The sequence below is a fragment of the Chiloscyllium punctatum genome, chromosome 40 (genome assembly GCF_047496795.1).
Source record: "Chiloscyllium punctatum isolate Juve2018m chromosome 40, sChiPun1.3, whole genome shotgun sequence".
Classification (NCBI taxonomy): domain Eukaryota; kingdom Metazoa; phylum Chordata; class Chondrichthyes; order Orectolobiformes; family Hemiscylliidae; genus Chiloscyllium; species Chiloscyllium punctatum.
Window position 1 is genome coordinate 67960051 of NC_092778.1, and position 21325 is coordinate 67981375.

The 21325-nt window shown below is 46.1% G+C and overlaps 1 protein-coding gene across 2 annotated transcripts in view; it reads right to left on the reverse strand.

The window, feature by feature from the left end:
* syt17 (synaptotagmin XVII) overlaps positions 1-21100 on the reverse strand; it is an 87247-nt gene extending 66147 nt beyond the window's left edge. The window contains exons 1-4 of one of the 2 annotated variants that reach the window (XM_072560189.1): positions 20984-21100; positions 18985-19002; positions 18218-18366; positions 9668-9813 (exon numbers count right to left, since the gene is read on the reverse strand). In XM_072560189.1, the coding sequence (XP_072416290.1) occupies positions 9668-9813; positions 18218-18366; positions 18985-19002; positions 20984-20998 (328 nt within the window). In that variant the 5' untranslated portion in view covers positions 20999-21100. Of the gene's footprint in view, positions 1-9667; positions 9814-18217; positions 18370-18984; positions 19003-20983 lie in introns of both variants that reach the window. The other variant, XM_072560188.1, reaches the window with a different exon arrangement.
* Positions 21101-21325: the final 225 nt, after the last annotated feature.

Genomic DNA, 21325 nt, shown 5'->3' on the forward strand with positions numbered 1-21325 from the left:
TATTTCTATAACATAAAGTGCACATTTAATAAAGTACACCTTTCATTAAAAATTACATACCAGTCCTTTGAGTAAATTTGAAAATGTCTCATTCAAGTTAAATTTCCTCACCCATGTGAGGAAGGTAGTAAACTACTCAAAGCAGCATTAGCTGGATGAGCTCCAGTGGTGTTCAGCAATACAGTACAGATTGTGTTGCTGTTTATACCATCCTGAGATAAAGACATCTAACTATTGTTTATTCCTTCTTCCTGGCATGGAATAGCCTAGTGTACATTCTTACTTTTTGACCAGGCTACAAGAGCTGTAGAACCAGGACATAGCAGGAGAAATAATTCCCAAGAGTATTTTTATTATTTGATACTGCAAATTCTGTAGCTATTATAACTATAATATGGCATAACCAAACTTGATGAAAGACAATACTTTATTGATTTAGCTAAGTGGCAGTAGTTATTGCTGATTATATAATTTTGTCATTATACACCAAAGAAATTCTACCAATTGAGGAACTCGACACTGACAGCGTTGAGACTCTGCAGGCTGACGCAATATGGGGGCAATGCACCAAGGTTCACTTAGGAAGTCTGAGTTGTTGTGGTAGCCTGCACCTTTCCATGTAAATAAACCAAAATCCTGCAGAGGCTGGAAATCTGAAACAAACCACAGAGAATGCTGGAGAAACTCAGCATATCTGACAGCATCAGAAGTGAGAGAAAGAGTTAATGTTTTGAGTCCAGTGACCCTTCATCAGAACTTTTATGTTGTAGTCCAGAGCCATTGGAAATGATGGCTGAGACTTTGACTCACCTGTCATTGGCCCATGGTGAGATTGTGCACGAGTATGAGATTGTATCCGTAAGGTGCACCTTACAATAACTCTAAACTGGAAAGCATTGGGAGTAGGGTTAGCCAAGTCGGGTTACTGCAGTCTATTAGCTGAAACAAAATAAGTTTGGGATGTTGGATTGTAGTGGGACTGTTTCGAGTGCAAAAAGTCCCCTGCAATAATTGTTTTTTTAAAAAGGAGTGACTGGCAAGCTTGCTATAAAGGGAAGCTATGGCAGCAGAGCTTACACCTGTGTGATGCTCCTCCTGTGCTGTGTGCGATGTCATGGTCACAGGAAGCTGCAGCTACTGGTGATCCACATTTCCAAGCTGGAGCATCCAGCCAGCATGCTGAGTTTGTCATGGACAGCACGTTCATTGAGTTGGTCACTCCACAGGTAAAGACCGAACAAGCAGAAAGTGGATAGATGACCACCTGGCAGAGTGGGGGAAGGTACTATAGTGCAGCAGTCCCTTGTTCTGGATATCATTTGGGGAGATGGGTGTGCAGGGAATGCAGTGGGAGCCAACTTAATGGCACCAGGGGTAGCTCTGCTGCTGAAGAGGGGAAGAAGAAGAATGGCAAGTCTGTAATAGTAGTGGATTCAACTGTAAGGGCAGCATACAGGTGGTTTTGCAGCTACAAAAGAGTCTCCAGGATGGTATGTTGCCTCCCTAGTGTCAAGTCAGAGATGTCACTGATCAGCTGCAGGGCATTCAAAAAATGCATGAAGTAAGAGTGCAACTGAAATCATGTGTAACTTTAACCTACATATAGATTGGGCAAACCAAACCAGCAATAATAATGCAGAGGGAGATTTTCTGGCATGTATACATGATGAGAAATGATTAACAATCTTGTTGTATGGAGTCTGTTGGGGAAAAGTAACCATAGAATAAAAAGTTGAATCCAAAACCAAGGTCCTGAATCTAAGGAAAGGATATGAGAAGTGAGTTGGCGATAAAGGATTGGGAATCTTACTAAAGAGTTGGCATTTGACAGGGAGTAGCTGGTATTTAAGAAAATTGTGCGTGTATTACAATGATGATTCATTCCTGTCCAGCAGAAAAATAAAACAAGTAGGCTAGCTCAACCATGGCTTAGAAAAGAAATTAGGGTTAGTATTAGATCCAGAGGGGCGACATTTGGAATTGTCAGAAGTACCTTAAAACCTTAGGAGTGGGAGCATTTTAGACGTCAGCCAAAGCTTACAAAGATTAATAAGGAAGGGAAAATAGAGTATGAGAATAAACTTGCAAGGAATATAAAATGTGACTATAAACATTTCTGTTAATGTGTGATGATGCAAAGATTAATGAAGACAAAGATAGATCCCTTACAGTCAGAAATAGGGGAAATTATATAAGGTGAAACAAAGAAATGGTAGAAGAATTGAGCACATATTCTGACCTGTCTTCACAAAAGAGGACAGTAATAATGTCCCAAAATGTTAGGAAACCAAGGGTCTAGATAGTAAGCGGGAAGAAGTGAAGAAAATCAGTACAGGTATTAGGAAAAGTATGGTGCTAGAGAACGTAATGGGATTAATGGTTAACAAATCACCAAGGCCTGATAATCCGAATGCCACAGTGGCCCTGGGAATATCAGATGCATTGATGGTCATCTTTCATAATTCTCTGGACTCTATAGCAATTCCTTCAGATTGGAGGGTGGAAAATGTACCCCTGCTATTTAAAAAAGGAGGGAGTGAAAAAGCACAGAATTACAGACCAGTTGGTCTAACAATAACAGAGGAAAATGCTACAGTATACTATAAAAGTCTATTAACATATTAACAGAATATTTTGAAAACATGAATGGAATGTGACAAAATCAGTGTGTGTTTGTCAAAGGGAAGTCATATTTAACTAATCTACTGGAGTTCTTGAGGATCTTAACTGTGGAATAGATAAGGAACAGCCTGTGGATATGCTGTTTTTGGATTTCAACAAGGCTTTTGAGTAGGTCTTATGTAAGAAGCTAGTGGGCAAAATGAAAGTACATGGGATTGGGCGAATATATTGGCATGGAATGAGAATTGGTCGATGGACTGGAAACTGAGAGTGGGAATAAATAGGTCTTTTTCTGAGTGGCAGACAGTGACTAGTGGGGTACTGCAGGGATCGGTACTTGCAAGCCGGCTAGTCACAATATATACTAATGATTTGAATGAGGGCACCAACTGCAACATTTCCAAGTTCCCTGACAACACAAAATGAGGTGGGTTTCTGAAACTGCAATGAGTACAGAAGGACACTTCAGGGTGATCTTGACAAGTTGAGGGAGTGAGCAAACACATGGCAGTTGCAGTATGATGTGGATAAAATGTGAGGCTTGACATATTGGTATGAAAAATAAAAGGGCAAAGAATAATTTAAATGGTGATATATTGGTAAGTGCGGATGTGCAAAGGGATCTGGGTATCCTTGTACACCAGTCAATGAAAGTAGTCAGGCAGCTGCAGGAAGCAATTAGGAAGACAAATAGTATACTAGCCTTTATTGCAAAAGTGTTTGAATTCAGGAATAGGGGTGTTTTACTGCAATTATACAGGACTTTGATGAGACTACACCTGGAGTACTGACGCAATTTTGGTTCCTCTACCTAATAGAGAATACACAAGACATAGAGAGAATGCAGGGCAGAGGAAATGACCTGGGAGTTGCAGTGGGAGAGGGACTCCCTGAGATTCTTGTAGAGAGAGGAGGAAAACTTCTTCAAGGCAGGCATCCTTGCAAAAGGATTCGCAGTAGGGTTAAAATCAACAAGGTAAAAACAATGACTGCAGATGCTAGAAACCAGATTCTGGATTAGTGGTGCTGGAAGAGCACAGTAGTTCAGGCAGCATCCGAGGAGCAATAAAATCGATGTTTCGGGCAAAAGCCCTTCATCAGGAAGGAAGGGCTTTTGCCCGAAATGTCGATTTTACTGCTCCTCAGATGCTGCCTGAACTGTTGTGCTCTTCCAGCACCACTAATCCAGAATCTGGTTTCCAGCATCTGCAGTCATTGTTTTTACCATAGAGAGAGTGCAGTGCAGGTTCACTCGGCTGATACTAGGGATGTCCTGTGAGGAGAGATTGGTTTTGACTGGACCTGTATTCACTTGAGTGTAGAAAGATGTGAGGAGATCTGATTGAAACATACATAATTCTAACAGGGCTAGATACAGGGAGAATGTTTTCCCCTGGTTGGGGAGCCTAAAATCAGGGGACACAATCTCAAAATATGGGGTAGACCATTTCAGACTGAGGTGAAGAAACATTTCTTCACTCAGAGAGTGGTGAACCTGTGAAACTCAGTATCACTGAATATATTTAAGGAAATGATAAATAAATGTGGAAGTATTGCCCTGTTCCTGTGGCTGGCAGCTCTGTCTGTGCCCATTCCAAATTGTAGCATGTTCACTCCTGTTTGAATCCCGAATTTATCCAATAGGTAACAAATGGCAATACATCTGTGAACTGTGCCTGAACTCCAGAGGAACATATCTTCTGCTCAGTTTAGATGATGAAATAATTTCTTCATGGTAAGTTTGACATGGTCTTAAAGTTGTGTAAATGCTGCGTTGCTCTATTACGGTTCCTAACTGCAGTCATTAGCAATGTCTGTGAAGGCTAGCTCTGATCTCCACTTCTTCAGTCATTCTTTGGAAATTATGAAATAACGCTGCTGCTTAATAAATGTATTATAGTAACAACTAGAATAAAGGATAATTCTCGGGGAAAAATTGGATGAATTAATCTGTGGCTTTATGAAGTAACAGTCCTTGATATTCAAGGAGGTTCTGAAGAGGTGAGGGCAAGATGTGAAGATTTGTTGGTCACGTAAACAAATTGCAGTGATGGATCCACCTGACTGCTGGTTAGCTTTGACTTTGCATCAGAAAAACTGAAAAGGGAGTTGAGGGTTAACAAGGTAAAAATTGAAAAGAACGGGAAAAGCATAGCAGGCAGCATTCGAGGAGCAGGAGAACTGACGTTTCGTGCATAAACCCTTCATCAGGAGTGTGGGTGGTGGGGAAAGGGGGCTGAGAGACAAATAGGAGTGTGGGGGTCAGGAAAGACAATAGGTAAATGCAGGATGGTAAAAGGTCAGAGGGGAGGGTGGAGCAGATAGATGGGAAGGAAGATGGATAGGTAGGACAGTTCAAGAGTGCATGGGCGAGTTGGAGGGTTGGATCTGGGATGAGGCGGAGGGAAGGGTGATAAGTTGACATAGATGCCATGTGGTTGGAGGGTCCCAAGGCGGAAAATGAGGCGTTCTTCCTCCAGTCGTCAGGTGGCTTGGATTTGGCAGTAGAGGAGGCCCAGGACTTGCATGTCCTTGGCAGAGTGGGAGGGGGCATTGAGGTTGTCAGCCACAGGGCGGTGGGTTGTTGGGTGCGTGTGTCCCAGAAATGTTCCCTGAAATGTTTCACGAATTGGCATCCTGTCTCCCCAGTGTAGAGGAGACCACATCGAGAGCAATAGACACAATAGATGAAGTGTTTGGATGTGCAGGAAAATCTCTGCGGGATGTAGAAGGGTCTTGTGGAACCTTGTACGAAGGTGGGGGGGGGGAAGGTGTGGGCGCAGGTTTTGCAAGGGAAGGTGCCAGGACTGGAGGGTGGGTTGGTGGAGCAGCATGGACCTAACGAGGGAGTTGCGGAGGGAATGGTCTCTGATAGGGCTGGGGAGGGAAATATATCTCTGGTGGCATGGTCTGATTGTTGGTGGTGGAAATAGCGGAGGATAATGCGCTGTATCGGAGAATAATGGGATGGAAAGTGAGGAGCAGGGGAGTTCCAGCCTTGTTGAAGTTGGAGGGATGGGTGTTCAAGGGCAGAGGTATGGGAAGTGGAGAAGATGCACTGGAGGACATTGTTGATCATGTGGAAGGGAAAATTGCGGTCCTTGAAATAGGAGGTCATCTAGGATGTTCAGGAGTGGAATTGCTCCTCCTGGGAGCAGATACGGGGGAGGAGTTGTGAGTAAGGGATAGTGTTTTTACAGGAGGCAGTGTGGGAAGAGATGCAGTCCAGGTAGCTGTGGGAGTCAGTGAGCTTGAAGTAGATGTCCATGTTGAGTCACTCGCTAGAGATGGACATGGAGAGGTCCAGGAAGGAGAGGGAGATGTCTGAGATGGTCCAGGTGAACTTGAGGTCAGGGTGAAAGGTGTTTGTGAAGTTGATGAACTGCTCAACCTCCTCGTGGGAACATGAGGTGGTGTGATCCAGTCATCAGTGTAGCAGAGGAAAAGGAGGGGTAGGCGCCAGTAACTGCAGAAGATAGACTGTTCCACATATCCGACGAAGAGGCAGGCATAGCTGGGGCCCATGCGGGTGCCCATGGCTACCCCTTTGGTCTGAAGGAAGTGGGAGGATTTGAAAGAGCAGCTGTTGAAGGTGAGGACAGGTTTCGCCAATCAAACAAGTGTATCGGTGGAGTGGTACTGGTTGGGTCGGCAGGAGAGGAAGAAACAAGAAGAAACGGAGGGCTTCAAGGCCTTCACCATGGCAGACGGATGTGTGCAGGGACTGGATGTCCATGGTGAAGATGAGGCGCTGGGGGCCGGGGAAGCAAAGGTCACGGAGGAGTGGAGGGTGTGGGTGGTATCCTGAATGTATGTGGGGAGCTCCTGGACCAAGAGGGACAGGAGAGTGTCAAAGTATATGGAGATAAGTTTGGTGGGGCAGGAGTAGGCGGAGAGAATGGGTCGACTGGGGCAGTCATGCTTATGAATTTTGGATAAGTGGTAGAACCAGGCAGTATGGTGTTCTGGGACTATGAGATTGCAGGCTGTAGATGGGAGATCACCTGAGGTGATGAGGTTGTGGATGTCTGAAAGATGATAGTTTAGTGATGAGAGGTGGGGTTGTGGTCGAGGAGGCAGTAGGAGGAAGTGTCCATGAGTTGGTGCCAGGCCTCAGCTGTGTAGAGGTCAGTGCGCCAAATTACTACTGGTGAGGCATACTCCTCTCCAATCTTAATGCTCAAGAAGCAGAAGGTGAGTGAGAGGCGCCGGGAGGAGGGGTTATTCTGGCCAGTCCCTGGACCTCCCAAAACCAATAAACAGCCGAAATTCTGGAAGCTAGAGCAGTGGCCAATGTCAGAGGAGGATGCAGGAGATGGTCAGGTCCAGGCCACAGTGTCAACCAGATGAGCTGTCCATTTTTTAATTGAATCGCATGCCTAGTTCATTAGCTATTAAATTGGAATTATCCGCATCATCTGAGTCTTTCCTCTATTATACCAGTTTGCAAAAAGAGTATCGGAGATTCATTTCTCACAAACTGACTAAAACATCTCCCTTATAGGTTTCAAGTTAAAACGTTTCATATCTGTAAACCATCATTGCTATTTGTACTGTTTTAACTTAGTAAAGGTGAACACTTTAAAAAACATGCAACACAATTACAGGAGGTGCTGTTACTTCATGACTGCATCACTTTATGAGGGAGGGGGTGCAAATGAAAACAGAGGCCCTGAAATGAAGAAAACACTCTTGAAATGGCTCACAGTGAGAAAACATGTTATTTGACACCCAAGAGAGGGCAAGGCGCATCAGAGAATCATATAGTACAGAATAGGCTCTTCAGCCCATTGAGTCTGTCCTGCCAAATGACGCTTTTGCCCGAAACGTCGATTTCGCTGCTCGTTGGATGCTGCCTGAACTGCTGTGCTCTTCCAGCACCACTAATCCAGTACCTGCCAAATGACGCCATGACTCAATTAGTGTCCCTACAGTGAAGTCAGGTCTTCACTGACACTCCCAATGTGATCTCTAAGCAGACGTAAATGAACATTGACTGGGCTCTCTTTGAACATGCATGGGTTAACCCCTCCAGAACTGGTCACTGCTGGCCAGTTCCCTGCAGACCTAGACTCATAGAACATAGAGCATTACGGTGCAGTAATGGCCTTTCGGACCTCGATGTTGCGCAGGAAAAATAAAAAACCTCACAAGGATTCGCTAATTCCAATCTTAGAACTAAAAACTGTGATGCAGCAATGATTAACCATTCCTGTCCTGAACGATTCCAGTCCCGAAGAAGGGTTGCACCCGAAAAATTGCCTTCTCCAGCTCATGATGCTGCCTGGCTTGCTGTGTTCTTCCAGCCTGCTGCCTGTCTAGCAATGATTAACCAGCAAAGTGCAAAGGAAGTTGGAAATGACAAAAATATGAAAGGAAATTAATTACACAGGGTGTTCCACATAGAAATCCCAGCAAAAAATAACGAATATAAATATGTCTCATTACACCTCTGAAATTGCAAGATACAAAATGCAACATGTCAGTATTAAGCAGAACATACTCCAATGTATAAACACCATGTCCAGCAGTCTCAACATAGACAGCTAAACCTCACAAAGTCAGCTCTGACAGCTCATTCCTCGATATCAACGTAAACTATAAACTGCACGAGTTTCAGTCTCAAAGGGCATGATGCCATAGAAACTGTCTGAAGATTTTATTCACTGGTTTCAAACCACTTCAGATGATTACTCTGATTTATGTGTTCGCTGTACACAAATATTCTCAAGTGTTTACAATTTACTAACTAATCTCTCCTATTCTTTGTATAAAAATCTTAACCATCCTTATTCTATAGTCATTTCAAGTCATTCATTATTTTCTATACAATCACACCAACATATATATTTAATAAAAATGTCTATATGTTGCATAAGACAAGACACATCGAACATCAAGAACAATTCTACCCCCCCTTTGAGAAAGCAGGCCAGTTGTCATTGAAATGTAAAAGGCACAATATAATCTACAATAACTCCTAGATCAACATTAGTTCTTACATTTCAGCTCTATTGCAGCCTGGCCAATTCGGAATAAAATGGCAACTAGACAAATCAAACATGTTATTGTATTTAAAGATTTGCAAGAACAGATTGCATAGACTCCATATGTAATTGAGACTCTATTTGAGTCTAGAAAATTAAAGAAATAATGTTGTCAATAAAAGCATTTAATGGGACAGATAAAGAGCGAAGCTATTTCCTCTAGCTAAGGAGTCGACAAGAAGAGGGCAGAATCTGAAAATTGGAGCGATGCCAACTAGGGGTGATGTGTATCTGAGACTTCTGAAAATAGAATGGAAATCTGGAAACATCTCCACAAAAAGCCTGCTGCAGTTGAGCACCGGTTGAAAATTTCAAACCTGACAGCAAAGGATTCTCATTAAGGAGAGGAATTAAATAATCAAAGCAGTTACATCTCCCCCTCGGATTCTATTTTGATTTAATCCCTGCTCTCCCCTTCACTGTTTGATCATTTAGGCACTGCCCTTTGATGTGAAGGGCTCTGCTTGTCACTGGCCACTCGGGTGTTTCTTTTCTTCCTGGTGGTAGAATATTAATAAAGATTTCTGCACTTTCTGTTCATCACTGAGTTCTACATCTGCACACACACGACATGGGTGCTGCAGAAAAATTAAGTACTGTTGCTGTTAAACGGTAGTGTAGGGGTTTATTAAAAAAAATCAAAGCAGTTACACGTTGCTGTCATGCCAATTACATTGTTAAATGTTTAAGAGAACCAGGTGATGGCTATTAATTGTCTTTGGGCACACAGAAGTTGGGGACAACTGGGGTACTGGATGTGGGGTGAGAGCTGGAATTCTAAGCAAGTAAATAAACTCTCAGCAAAGAACAGCTATGTGTTTTGGTTTCTGCTTCATTAACAGGTTTTAATTCCATTAACAGTTGATTGAGCTAAGATGCAAATTATTCATGATCTGATTGAATAGAAAAAAAGGCTTGATGAGATTAATGGTCTCCCTTTGGTCTTGTGTTGAATACAACACATAAATGGAAATACATTTAATGCATCTCAATCTTACTTGAAATTCGTCTTGTAAAGCTGTAGCTGGACCGTGATGTATCTGAGGAACTCTTTCTGTCAGGAGAGATGCCTTGGGGAATTGGTGGAGGATCGCTGTTAGCATTCTCAGCATCTGTTTCCTGGTCAGTGTTACGATCATTTATTCTGTTTAATTTAAAAAAAAGGTTTTTATGTTCTATAGTATGTTTATGACACACTGTTTACTTAATGATTTATACAACTCTGCAAAATACCTTGCTCAATATGGCTCTGCCAAGTTATTTTGCCTTTAAAATTTTATTTGGTGGTGTCTGTCAGTGTTATCCCTGAACTCACTCTGATATAACGGAACATTTTCCTATAATGACAGCTAAGAATTCAAATAGATTTTGAAATTAATAGTTTTGCAATGTGGCCTTCAACTTACTTCATTGAACCATGTTTATTATTTCTGTCATACACACAAACAATGTATCTCCTTAAACAACAGTGCCTAACAAGAGCACGTCAGAAGCTAGGAATCCTGCAGTGATTCCCACCTCCTGTCCACCATCTACAAGGTACAAGTCAGGAGTGTGATGCAATATTTCATGCTACCTGTCTATCTACCTGCCCACCTATCCACTCCACCCTCCCCTTCGAACTACCACCATCACCGCCCAACTGCATCTACATACCGCCTTCCCCCGAGTCCCACCCTCCTATTTATCTCTCAGCCCCTTGCCCCACTACTCCACACTCCCCTACATTTCTGAAGAAGGGCTTTTGCCCAAAATGTCGATTCTCCTGCTCCTCGGATGCTGCCTGACCTGCTGTGCTTTTCCAGCACCACACTTTTCAACAGTATTCTCCGCTCGTATGGATGGGGGCAGGTCCAACAACACTCAAGAAGCTTTTCACCATCCAGGACAAAGCAGCCATTGTGGGTGGTTCATCAACAAACATCCCTCCACCACAAACACTCAGGAGCAGCAATACACACCATTGACAAGATAGACTATAAAAATTCACCAAAAACCTTAGAAAGCACCTTCCAAATCCACCTTCCATCTAGAAGGACAAAGGCAGCAGCCAAATGGGAACATCAACCACATCAAGTTCCTCTCCAAGCCATTCACCATCCTGACCTGGAAAGATATCACAGTTTCTTCTCTGTCGCTGGGTCAAAATCCAAGAATTCCCTTCCTCAGGATATTGAGGGTCAACCCACAGCAGGTGGACTGCAGCAGTTCAAGAAGGCAGCTTACCACCTCTTCTTAAGGGCAACTAGGGACGGGAAACAAATGCTGGCCCAGCCAGTGATGCCGTGAATGAATAAAAATAACTAATTAGGGCAGAATTAGTACTAAAGGTTTTCTCCATAACTAAGTCTTTATTTACATTACAACATAGGCCCAGCATACAGGAATTTCACAATGTATGATGGTATAATGTTGCAGGGTGCTGCCTAAATGAGAAATCGCATCAGTTTCTAGCTTCGGCCATTTCCCCTCACACCCTTCGAATATTTTGACCCCCTCCACCTTGGCTCTTTCAATTCTACTTTCACCAAACGCTTGACCACCCAAATCCTCCTCTGTTCTCCTTCCCTGTGGTATCTGATAATGACAATGGGTTCCCTTTGTCCTCTCTTTTGAATCTCCCGATATTACTTTCCTCAAAAAACTCCTACTTTGGCCCTGTCCTTACAAATCAGTCTCCATCCATCCTTCTTGTCGTCTCCTACATGTTATCTCCCAAATTTGATCCCATCTTTCTCAGGACTTTCACAGAACATAAGAACCAGGAGCAGAAGTAAGCCATCTGGCCCTTCAAGCCTGCTCTGCCATTCAAGAAGATCATGGCTGATCTTTTTGTGGCCTCAGTTCCCCTTACCCGCCCTTTCACCGTAATCCTTAATTTCTTTATGGTTAAAAAAAGATCTATCTTAGCCTTAAAAACATTTGCTGAAGGACCATCGACTGTTTCATGTGCTGGAAATTCCACAGATTCACAACCTTCTGGGTGAAGAAGCTCCTTCTCAATTCGGTCCTATATCTGCTTCCCCCTAATTTTGAGACCATGCCCTCTTGTCCTAGTTTCACCCACCAGTGGAAACATCCTCTCTACTTCTACCTTATCTATTCCCTTCATAAATTTTATGTGTTTCTATAAGATACTCCATAAGACACTGTTCAAAAGGGCCACAACACACTGCAGCACACCAGAACTACAAAAAGAGGAAGAGGAACACCTCTACAATGTATTCGCCAAAAACGGATACCCCCGCAATTTCATCAACAGATGCCTAAGGGAAAGACAACGGAACGAGGACATGCCACAACCCAAAGGACTAGCCACACTACCATACATCAAGAGCATTTCCGAACTGACAGCCAGACTACTGCGACCACTAGGACTCATAACAGCACACAAACCAACAGCCACTCTCAGACAACATCTCACCAGGACAAAGGACCCAATACCCAGCATGAGCAAAACAAACGTAGAGTACAAAATCCCATGCAAGGACTGCACAAAACACTACATAGGACAAACAGGAAGACAGCTAACGATCCGTATCCATGAACACCAACTAGCCATGAAACAACATGACCAGCTATCCTTAGTAGCCACACACACAGATGACAAGCAACATGAGTTTGACTGGGACAACACTACCATTATAGGACAAGCCAAACAGAGAACAGCCAGGGAATTCCTAGAGGCATGGCACTCATCCACAGATTCAATCAACAAACACATTGACCTGGACCCAATATACCGGCCACTGCAGCGGACAGCTGGAACTGACAACCGGAAGCGGCAGAGACAAACCACTATAAATGCCGGAGGAAACATCACAGAAGCACTTCACAGGAGGCTCCCAAGCACTGAGGATGTCACCTAGACAGGGGACGAAATGTCTGCAACACAAATTCCCAGCTCGGCGAACAGAACCATAACATCCCCCATCATTTTTATAAATTCTAATGAATATAATCCCAGTCTACTCAGTCTGTCCTTATAAGCCAAACTCCTCAACTCCAGAATCAACCTAGTGAACCTCCTCTGCAACCCCTCTGATGCCAGTACATCCTTTCTCAAGTAAGGAGACCAAAACTATACGCAGTACTCCAGGTGTGGCCTCACCAGCATCCTATACAGCTGCAACATGACCATCCACGCTTTTAAACTCAATCCCTTTAGCAATTAAGGACAAAATCCATTTGCCTTCCTAATTACCTGTTGTACCTGCAGACCAACCTTCTGTGATTCATGCACAAGGACACCCAGGTCCCTCTGCACAGTAGCATGCTGTAACCTTTTACCATTCAAGTAATAATCCTTTTCACTGTTCTTCCTAACAAAATGGACGACTTCACATTTAATAACATTGCATTCCATCTGTCAGACCTTTGCCCACTCACTTAAAGTAACTATGTTCCTCAGCAAAGTTTCACAGTCCTCTGCACACTTTGCTCTGCAACTCATCTTAGTGACATCTGCAAACTTTGATACACTATAAGCCATCCCCAACTCCAAATCATCTATGTAAATTGTGAATAATTGTGGTCCCAACAGTAATCCCTGAGGCACACGAGTGGTCACTGATCGCCAACCAGATTTATCCTCACTCTTTGCTTCCTGTTAGTCAACCAATCCTCTATCCACTCTAAAACTTTACCCTTAATACCTTGCATCTTTATCTTATGCAACAGCCTTTTGTGTGGCACTTTGTCAAAGGCCTTTTGGAAATCCAGGTACACCACATCCACTGGGTCCTCGTTATCCACCGTGTTTGTAATGTCTTCATAGAATTCCGAAAGATTTGTTAAGCATGACCTGCCCTTCATGAATCCATGCTGCGTCTGCCCAATAGGACAGTTTCTATCGAGATGTCTTGCTATTCCTTCCTTGATGATAGACTCAAGTATCTTCCCCACTACAGAAATTAAGCTAACAGGTCTATAATTCCCCATCTTTTGTCTACTGCCCTGTTGAAACAATGCCATCACATCTGCTGTTTTCCAATCTGCTGAAACTGCCCCAGAGTTCAGCAAAGTTTGAAAAATTACCACAAGTGCATTTGCTACTTCTCCTGCCATCTCTTTCAGTACCCTGGGATGCACTTTCTTCAGGGCCAGGAGACTTGTCTATTCTTAGCTCCATTAGCTTGCCCAACACTACCTCTTCCATGATGATCATTGTTTCCAGGTCCTCATCTACTTTCATCTCTTTGTTAATTACTGGCATGTTATTAGTGTCCTCCACTGTGAGGACCGACACAAAATACCTGTTCAATGCCTCGGCCATTTCATCATATCCCTTGACTCCATGTGTGAACCTGTCCGATTATGTTTCTACCCTGGACCAGTACTCAGCAGCCCTAATCAACATCACAAATGCCATCCTCTGTAAGTGTGAGAATGGGCATTAACCCTTCTCATTCTTTTGACCTCTCTACAGGCCTTGTTATTGTTCTGTCATCCTCCTCCTCCTGTTCAGAGTGGGTCCCCAAGGTTTATTCTAATTTTCCATTTTAAATTTTGGTACTGTACTTCCTGCAATGGCTTCACATCTAACATCCATACTGTCACTTCTAGAGTCTGCCATGACCTATCACTGGCCTCTTCTTTTCTCATCTATACTCACTGCTCAGGTTCCTCTTTGATCTAAGTGAAACAATACATCCAAAATAACTTCAAACCAAATGTGATCACTTTCCATTAGGTGCCAATCATAAAAATTGGTTCCAAACTTGGGCCCAAAGTGATCTCCATTACAAAAAATACATTTGTGGAGTCTCAGAAAACACACATCCAATCAGACAGAGAGCATTGAATATAGTGTCTTGGCTAAGTTCAAGAGTACAGTGTTATTCAAAGTTAATGTGGATACTACTTATTTGTAAGAACCAGTGGATCACCATAAGCATTTTAGTTTGAACTGAGGATAGTTTGAGAAAATTAACCATTGCATTCTGCAAGGATTACTGGCATAGACATACAGTAGTTATATTCGAGCAAAGTCCATGCAAAAGTACAGTCTGAATTACAACTGGCATCCCGGTGTATAAGGCACCTGTGCTATGTGGGAGTAATACTCCTCAAATATCATTGTGTGCTGACATGACTTTAGACTGAGCTGGAGTGAAAATTTGATCTTGGTGCTGATTTGCCAAATTCATTTCAGCCAGTAACAGTTACCGAACCACCTCAATTTATAGCTCCACTCTTCCTGATTTTTTCAGCAAATCTTAGATAATAAAGAGGAAGTTCTTGTTACATAATTGTCAGCCTGCTCCCAAAATAGCATTTTCTACAAATAAGAAAGTGAATTTAGAAAGAAATTATGTTTCAAAGACTAATTACACAAATTAAACAAGCTCTGTTGTACAGTTAAAGAAAGCTGTTAAATACATTTGTTTTAACGTGTTGTAGCAGAGCCAGGACTGAAATAGTACTTTAAAATACATGCATCTTTTCACAACAGGACACAATAACCTCTAAATATCCGACATAGACACATAATACACAAATTCACCATATCACACACACTGTACAATCTCAGATTCCATCTTCTCACATAAATCCCACACAGACCTTTATCCAATGTTGGACTTCAGAGTCCAAAGTCACATGACACCAGGTTCATTTGAAGTCACAAGCTTTCGGACTGTATCCCTTTGTCAGGTGAAGTAAGTGAAGTTACAAAGTCAGATTATACAAATTAAGTCTGTTTTCACTAGAATTTAGAAGGTTAAAGGGTGATCTGATCAAAGTCTGCAAGATATTAAAATGAAAAGACAGGGTAGATAAAGATAAACTATTTCCTCTGGTTGGGTATTCCAGAACTAGCGGGCACAGTCTAACAATTAGAGCCAGACTGTTCAGGAGAGATGTTAGGATGCAGTTTGACACAAGTAGTAGTTGATGCGAGATCAGTTGTTAATTTTAAATCAGAAATGGATAACTTTTTGGTAAGTAGATATATTAAAGTATATAGTTCAAAGGCAGGTACAGGTATGCAGCATTTGGCCACAGCTCAGCCATGATCCCATTGAATGGTGTAACAAGCTTGAGGGGCTAAATGACCTATTCTTATGCTGCAACCCAACTGCAGTTTACTGTATCTCTCTTCTTCCAGGTTTATCATCATCTTCATAGCTTTCAGCAGTAGCTTTTTCACTGAGGGGAGTCTGTCCCTGATGCTCCTCATACTTTTCCCACTTTCCCCCCGCCCCCACCCCCCCTCAAAACCCTCCACAAAAATTCACCTTTTTGAACATGACCTTGGCTCCTTGCCTGAAATGCCAGTGGAAGTAGAAACACTGACTGTTTAGAAAGTCCTTTGGGTGAGGTGCTGCAGCTGATAGGGTGGTTAACCAAGATCTGGGACATGGGTTTAGACTGGCTGGCTTTGTTCTGACCAGCACTGGCACAATGACCTCCCTCTGTACTATAAAGTTTCAATGTTTCGTGTCACCTTTGATGATTCCCAGCCCATCCCCTTCCTACTCGTGAACTACCTTGGGATATAGTCATACAGCTTGGAAACAGGCCATTCGGCCCAATTCATCCATGCTGACCACGTCTCCCAAGCTGAATTAGTCCTGCATTTGGCCCATATCCTGCTAAACGTTTCCAATCCATGTACCTTGTCAAATTTCTTTTTAATGGTGTAATTATTCTTGCCTCTACCAGTTCCTCTGATAGCTTGTTCCACATATGCACCATCCTGTGTGAAAAAGTTGTCCCTCTTTTCTGACAGAAAATTAAAATTGTGGAGCATCAACTTTGTACTTTGGCCTGTTCAAATCTCCTATATTGTAGTAAAACGTTCAAGTCTCCATCTGCGTATAGCACTGATGTAAAACCTTCACTAGTTTCAGTTAGTTAGTAATGTATCTGTGACTGGTTGTTGTGTGGAGCTTCACTATAACAATGTTTGACAGTGATAAGATGCTAGCAGCTGCTGCTCACTAACCGTATTGCAGTCACAAAGCTCTCCCAATAGGGCCTGGTCACTCACACTCTCACACAGACAAACACACACACACAGACAGACTCTCTCATATACACACACACAGACAGACTCTCACACACACACACACACTCACACACTCTCACACACACACACACAGAGCAGACTCTCACACACACACACACAGAGCAGACTCTCACACACACACACACACACACACACAGACTCTCACACACACACACACACACACACACACACACAGACTCTCACACACACAGACACTCACACACACACACACAGACAGACTCTCTCACACACACACACAGGCACACTCTCTCACACACACACACAGGCACACTCTCTCTCACACACAGACACACTCTCTCACACACACAGACTCTCTCACACACACAGACTCTCTCACACACACAGACTCTCTCACACACAGACACACTCTCTCACACACACACACACACACACAGACTCTCTCTCACACACACACATAGACTCTCACACAGAGTCTCACACACACACAGACTCTCTCTCACACACAAACACACACACAGACTCTCTCTCACACACAAACACACACACACAGACTCTCTCTCACACACACACACACAGACTCTCTCTCTCACACACACACAGACTCTCTCTCACACACACACACACACAGACTCTCTCTCACACACACACACACACAGACTCTCTCTCTCACACACACACACAGAGACAAACACACACTCTCTCACACACACACAGAGACAGACACACACACACAGACTCTCTCACACACACAGACACACACAGACTCTCTCACACACAACACAGACACACACACAGACTCTCTCACACACAACACACACACACACACACACACAGACTCTCTCACACACAAACACACACACACACACAACACACACACAAACACACAGACTCTCTCTCACACACAAACACACACACACTCTCTCACACAAACACACACACAGACTCTCTCACACAAACACACACAAACACACACACACAGACAGACTCTCTCACACAAACACACACACAGACAGACTCTCTCACACAAACACACACACACACACACTCTCTCACACAAACACACACACACACAGACTCTCTCACACAAACACACACAGACTCTCTCACAAACACACACAGACAAACACACACAGACTCTCTCACACAAACACACACAAACACACACACAGACTCTCTCACACAAACACACACAAACACACACACAGACTCTCTCACACAAACAGACACAGACAAACACACACACAGACAGACTCTCTCACACAAACAGACACAGACAGACTCTCTCACACAAACACACACACAGACAGACTCTCTCCCTCACACAAACACACACACACACAACCAGCATCGAGTTTACACACCATCACCAGTGTGTTTCTGATTGGCAAATGACACAGATCCCAACGGATCACTGCCAACAGCCTGGGGATTGACAGCAGCAACAACAACAACATTAATAACAATATTAACCAGAGAATGTGAAGTCAGCACCCGGGCTGAAAGGAGTTGAGCCTCTGGCTGCTGCAACAATGAACCCACTTCAGATGAGACTTACAGCCAGGGAGGGGTCTGAGCAGGGAACGGCCCCAGAATCTCCACCTCATCCTCAGTGGCTTGGCAGCAGCTACAGTCTGAGCATTTCTCACAGCACTTCCTGCACGTCCACCTGCACAGGAGCAAATCTGACACTCTGGACAGAAAGCCCTGCTTCGGCAAAGGGAAAACACAAATTGAGCAGAGCGCACAATTACCCCCTCCCCACCCCTGACCCCCGACCCCACACTCGCCCCTGCCGTCCCTAGAACTTCTCCCCCTCCCTACCATACCCCCCACACATTCTACTCTCCCCTGCCCCCACACTCGCCCCTACTTCCCTCCCCTTCCCCCACACTCCCCACCAATACACTCCCTTCCCCTCCATACTCCCTCCCACACTCACCCTTCCTGCACTTGCCCTCCCCCACATGCTCACAGCCTTGAGCTCCTCTCACATTCAGCTGCTGCTAATCTGCCCACCCTCTTTTCCTCTCCCCCACTCCCCCCCTTCCTGCCCCTCTTCTCCAACTAACCCCAGCCCCTCCCTCACCCTGCTCCCCCTTTTTCCTCTGCCCCTCTCCCAGGTCTGTGACCGCTCCACGTTTTCTCTGAATGCTGTTTTTCTGGAGGGCTGGCTGGCTGGCTGGCGGGAGGAGGAGGAGGAGGAGGAGGAGGAGGAGGAGGAGGAGGAGGAGGAGGAGGAGGGGGGAGGGAGGAGGGGGGAGGGGGGAGGGGGGAACCTGTGTGTTTGGATACCTGCTCTGATGGGGGTGGGGGCAGCCTCACCTGGTCTATTGGTTCCAACTGTCCTTTTAGAGAGTGATGGAGGGGGGAAAGAAAGAAACAGTTTAGTGTTGGAATCAGACACTCACTTCATTAACAACCTCCCTCCTACTGTTCCCCCCAAACACACACACACACACACGGCGGGGGGGGGCTGCCATGGGGGATGATTGGGAGGTCTATTGGTGCCCCCAGAGAGTTAGGGAATTGGGAATAAAAGTGGTTGCCCCCCCCCAGGGGGTGATGGCAGTTATGTCCAGGAGGAGGCAGAGGGGTATTGGCAGTTGCCCACAGGGTTAATGGTGGTTACGCCCTGTTGGGGTGGGGACAATAATGGCAGTTCCCCAGAAGTGGAGGGGTAATGGCAGATGGGGGAGGGGGCTGTTGCCCCAGGAGGGGGTGCTGAGTATGGGAAGTAATTGCACCTGCCCGCCAGGGGTGGGGGGGGGGGGTAATGACAGTTGCCCCCCGGGGGCGGGGGTGGGGGGGTAATGACAGTTGCCCCCTGGGGGCAGGGGTGGGGGTAATGACAGTTGCCCCCCCCCGGTGGTGGGGGTGGGGGGGTAATGACAGTTGCCCCCCCGGTGGTGGGGGTGGGGGGTAATGACAGTTGCCCCCCGGGGTGGGGGTGGGGGGTAATGACAGTTGCCCCCCCCCGGGGGTGGGGGTAATGACAGTTGCCCCCCCGGGGGTGGGGGGTAATGACAGTTGCCCCCCGGGGGCGGGGGTAATGACAGTTGCCCCCCTGGGGGTGGGGGGTAATGACAGTTGCCCCCTGGGGGTGGGGGGTAATGACAGTTGCCCCCCGGGGGCGGGGGTAATGACAGTTGCCCCCCCGGTGGTGGGGGCGGGGGGTAATGACAGTTGCCCCCCGGGGGTGGGGGTAATGACAGTTGCCCCCCCGGGGTGGGGGTGGGGTCACTGTCCCCGGGCCGGGCTCTGACGCGGCCGCGGCACTGGCCGCATGAGCGGTCTCCATGGTAACCGCGGCCGGACCCTGGAGACAGCTCCCGGTCCCGGGGAACTCCCGCCAAAAACACACACACACACACACAGACAGACAAACTGCCGGAGACTGCGCGAGGTTTCTGACAGAGCTTTTGCTGAGTTTTCCCGAGCAACAGTTGTTTGCACATTCAGTGTTTACACACACACGCAGTGCAAGGTGTGAGTGTGCACAGAGTGAGCAGTGTGAATGGTCAGTGTGCACAGTGTGAGTGTGCACTGAGTGAGCAGTGTGAATGGTCAGTGTGCACAGTGTGAGTGTGCACTGAGTGAGCGGTGTGAATGGTCAGTGTGCACGGTGTGAGTGTGCACAGAGTGAGCGGTGTGAATGGTCAGTGTGCACGGTGTGAGTGTGCACAGAGTGAGCGGTGTGAATGGTCAGTGTGCACGGTGTGAGTGTGCACTGAGTGAGCGGTGTGAATGGTCAGTGTGCACGGTGTGAGTGTGCACAGAGTGAGCGGTGTGAATGGTCAGTGTGCACGGTGTGAGTGTGCACAGAGTGAGCGGTGTGAATGGTCAGTGTGCACGGTGTGAGTGTGCACTGAGTGAGCGGTGTGAATGGTCAGTGTGCACGGTGTGAGTGTGCACTGAGTGAGCGGTGTGAATGGTCAGTGTGCACGGTGTGAGCGGTGTGAGTGGTCTGTGCACGAACAGTGCGTGCACGGCGTGAGTTGTGAGTGAGTGTGCACGGTGTGAGTGTGCACGGTGAGTGGGTGAGTGTGCACGGTGAGTGGGTGAGTGTGCACGGTGTGAGACCCCGGGGGTCAGGCTGATGTGCCCCTGGGGGGGGGGGGGGCGGAGGCTGATGCAGCAGCTTCACTCCGAGACTCCGGGATTGATCCCGGAGCCGGCTCCGGCTGGGAACCGCTCCCTGCCGGCACGTTCCAGCTGCGGCCCGGGGGGTGGGGAGGGGGGGGAGCTAGCCCCTGCCCCCCGGGTGTACTGGGCACCCCCCCCCCCTCCCCACCCCCGGGGGGAGCCTGCCCCCGGGTCCTACCTGAATGTACGCCATCTTCCCCCCGGCCTCAGTCCGTGTCCAGGCCGGTCCTGCGCATCGCGGTCCCGGTCACTCCGAGAGACGTGAGTGCAGTGAGAGATCCTCCCGGAGTCAGCATCACCGCCACCCCCACACCCCCCCCGACACACACCCCCAGACACACACACACACACACACACCCAGACACACACACACACACCCCCAGACACAGACACACACACCCACCCACCACCACCCACACAGACACACTGACCCCGGGGGAGAGGGGTACACAGAGACAGCAGCAACGTGTGTGTGAGAGAGAGAGGAGGAAATGTGAGAGACAGGTGTATACACAGAGGG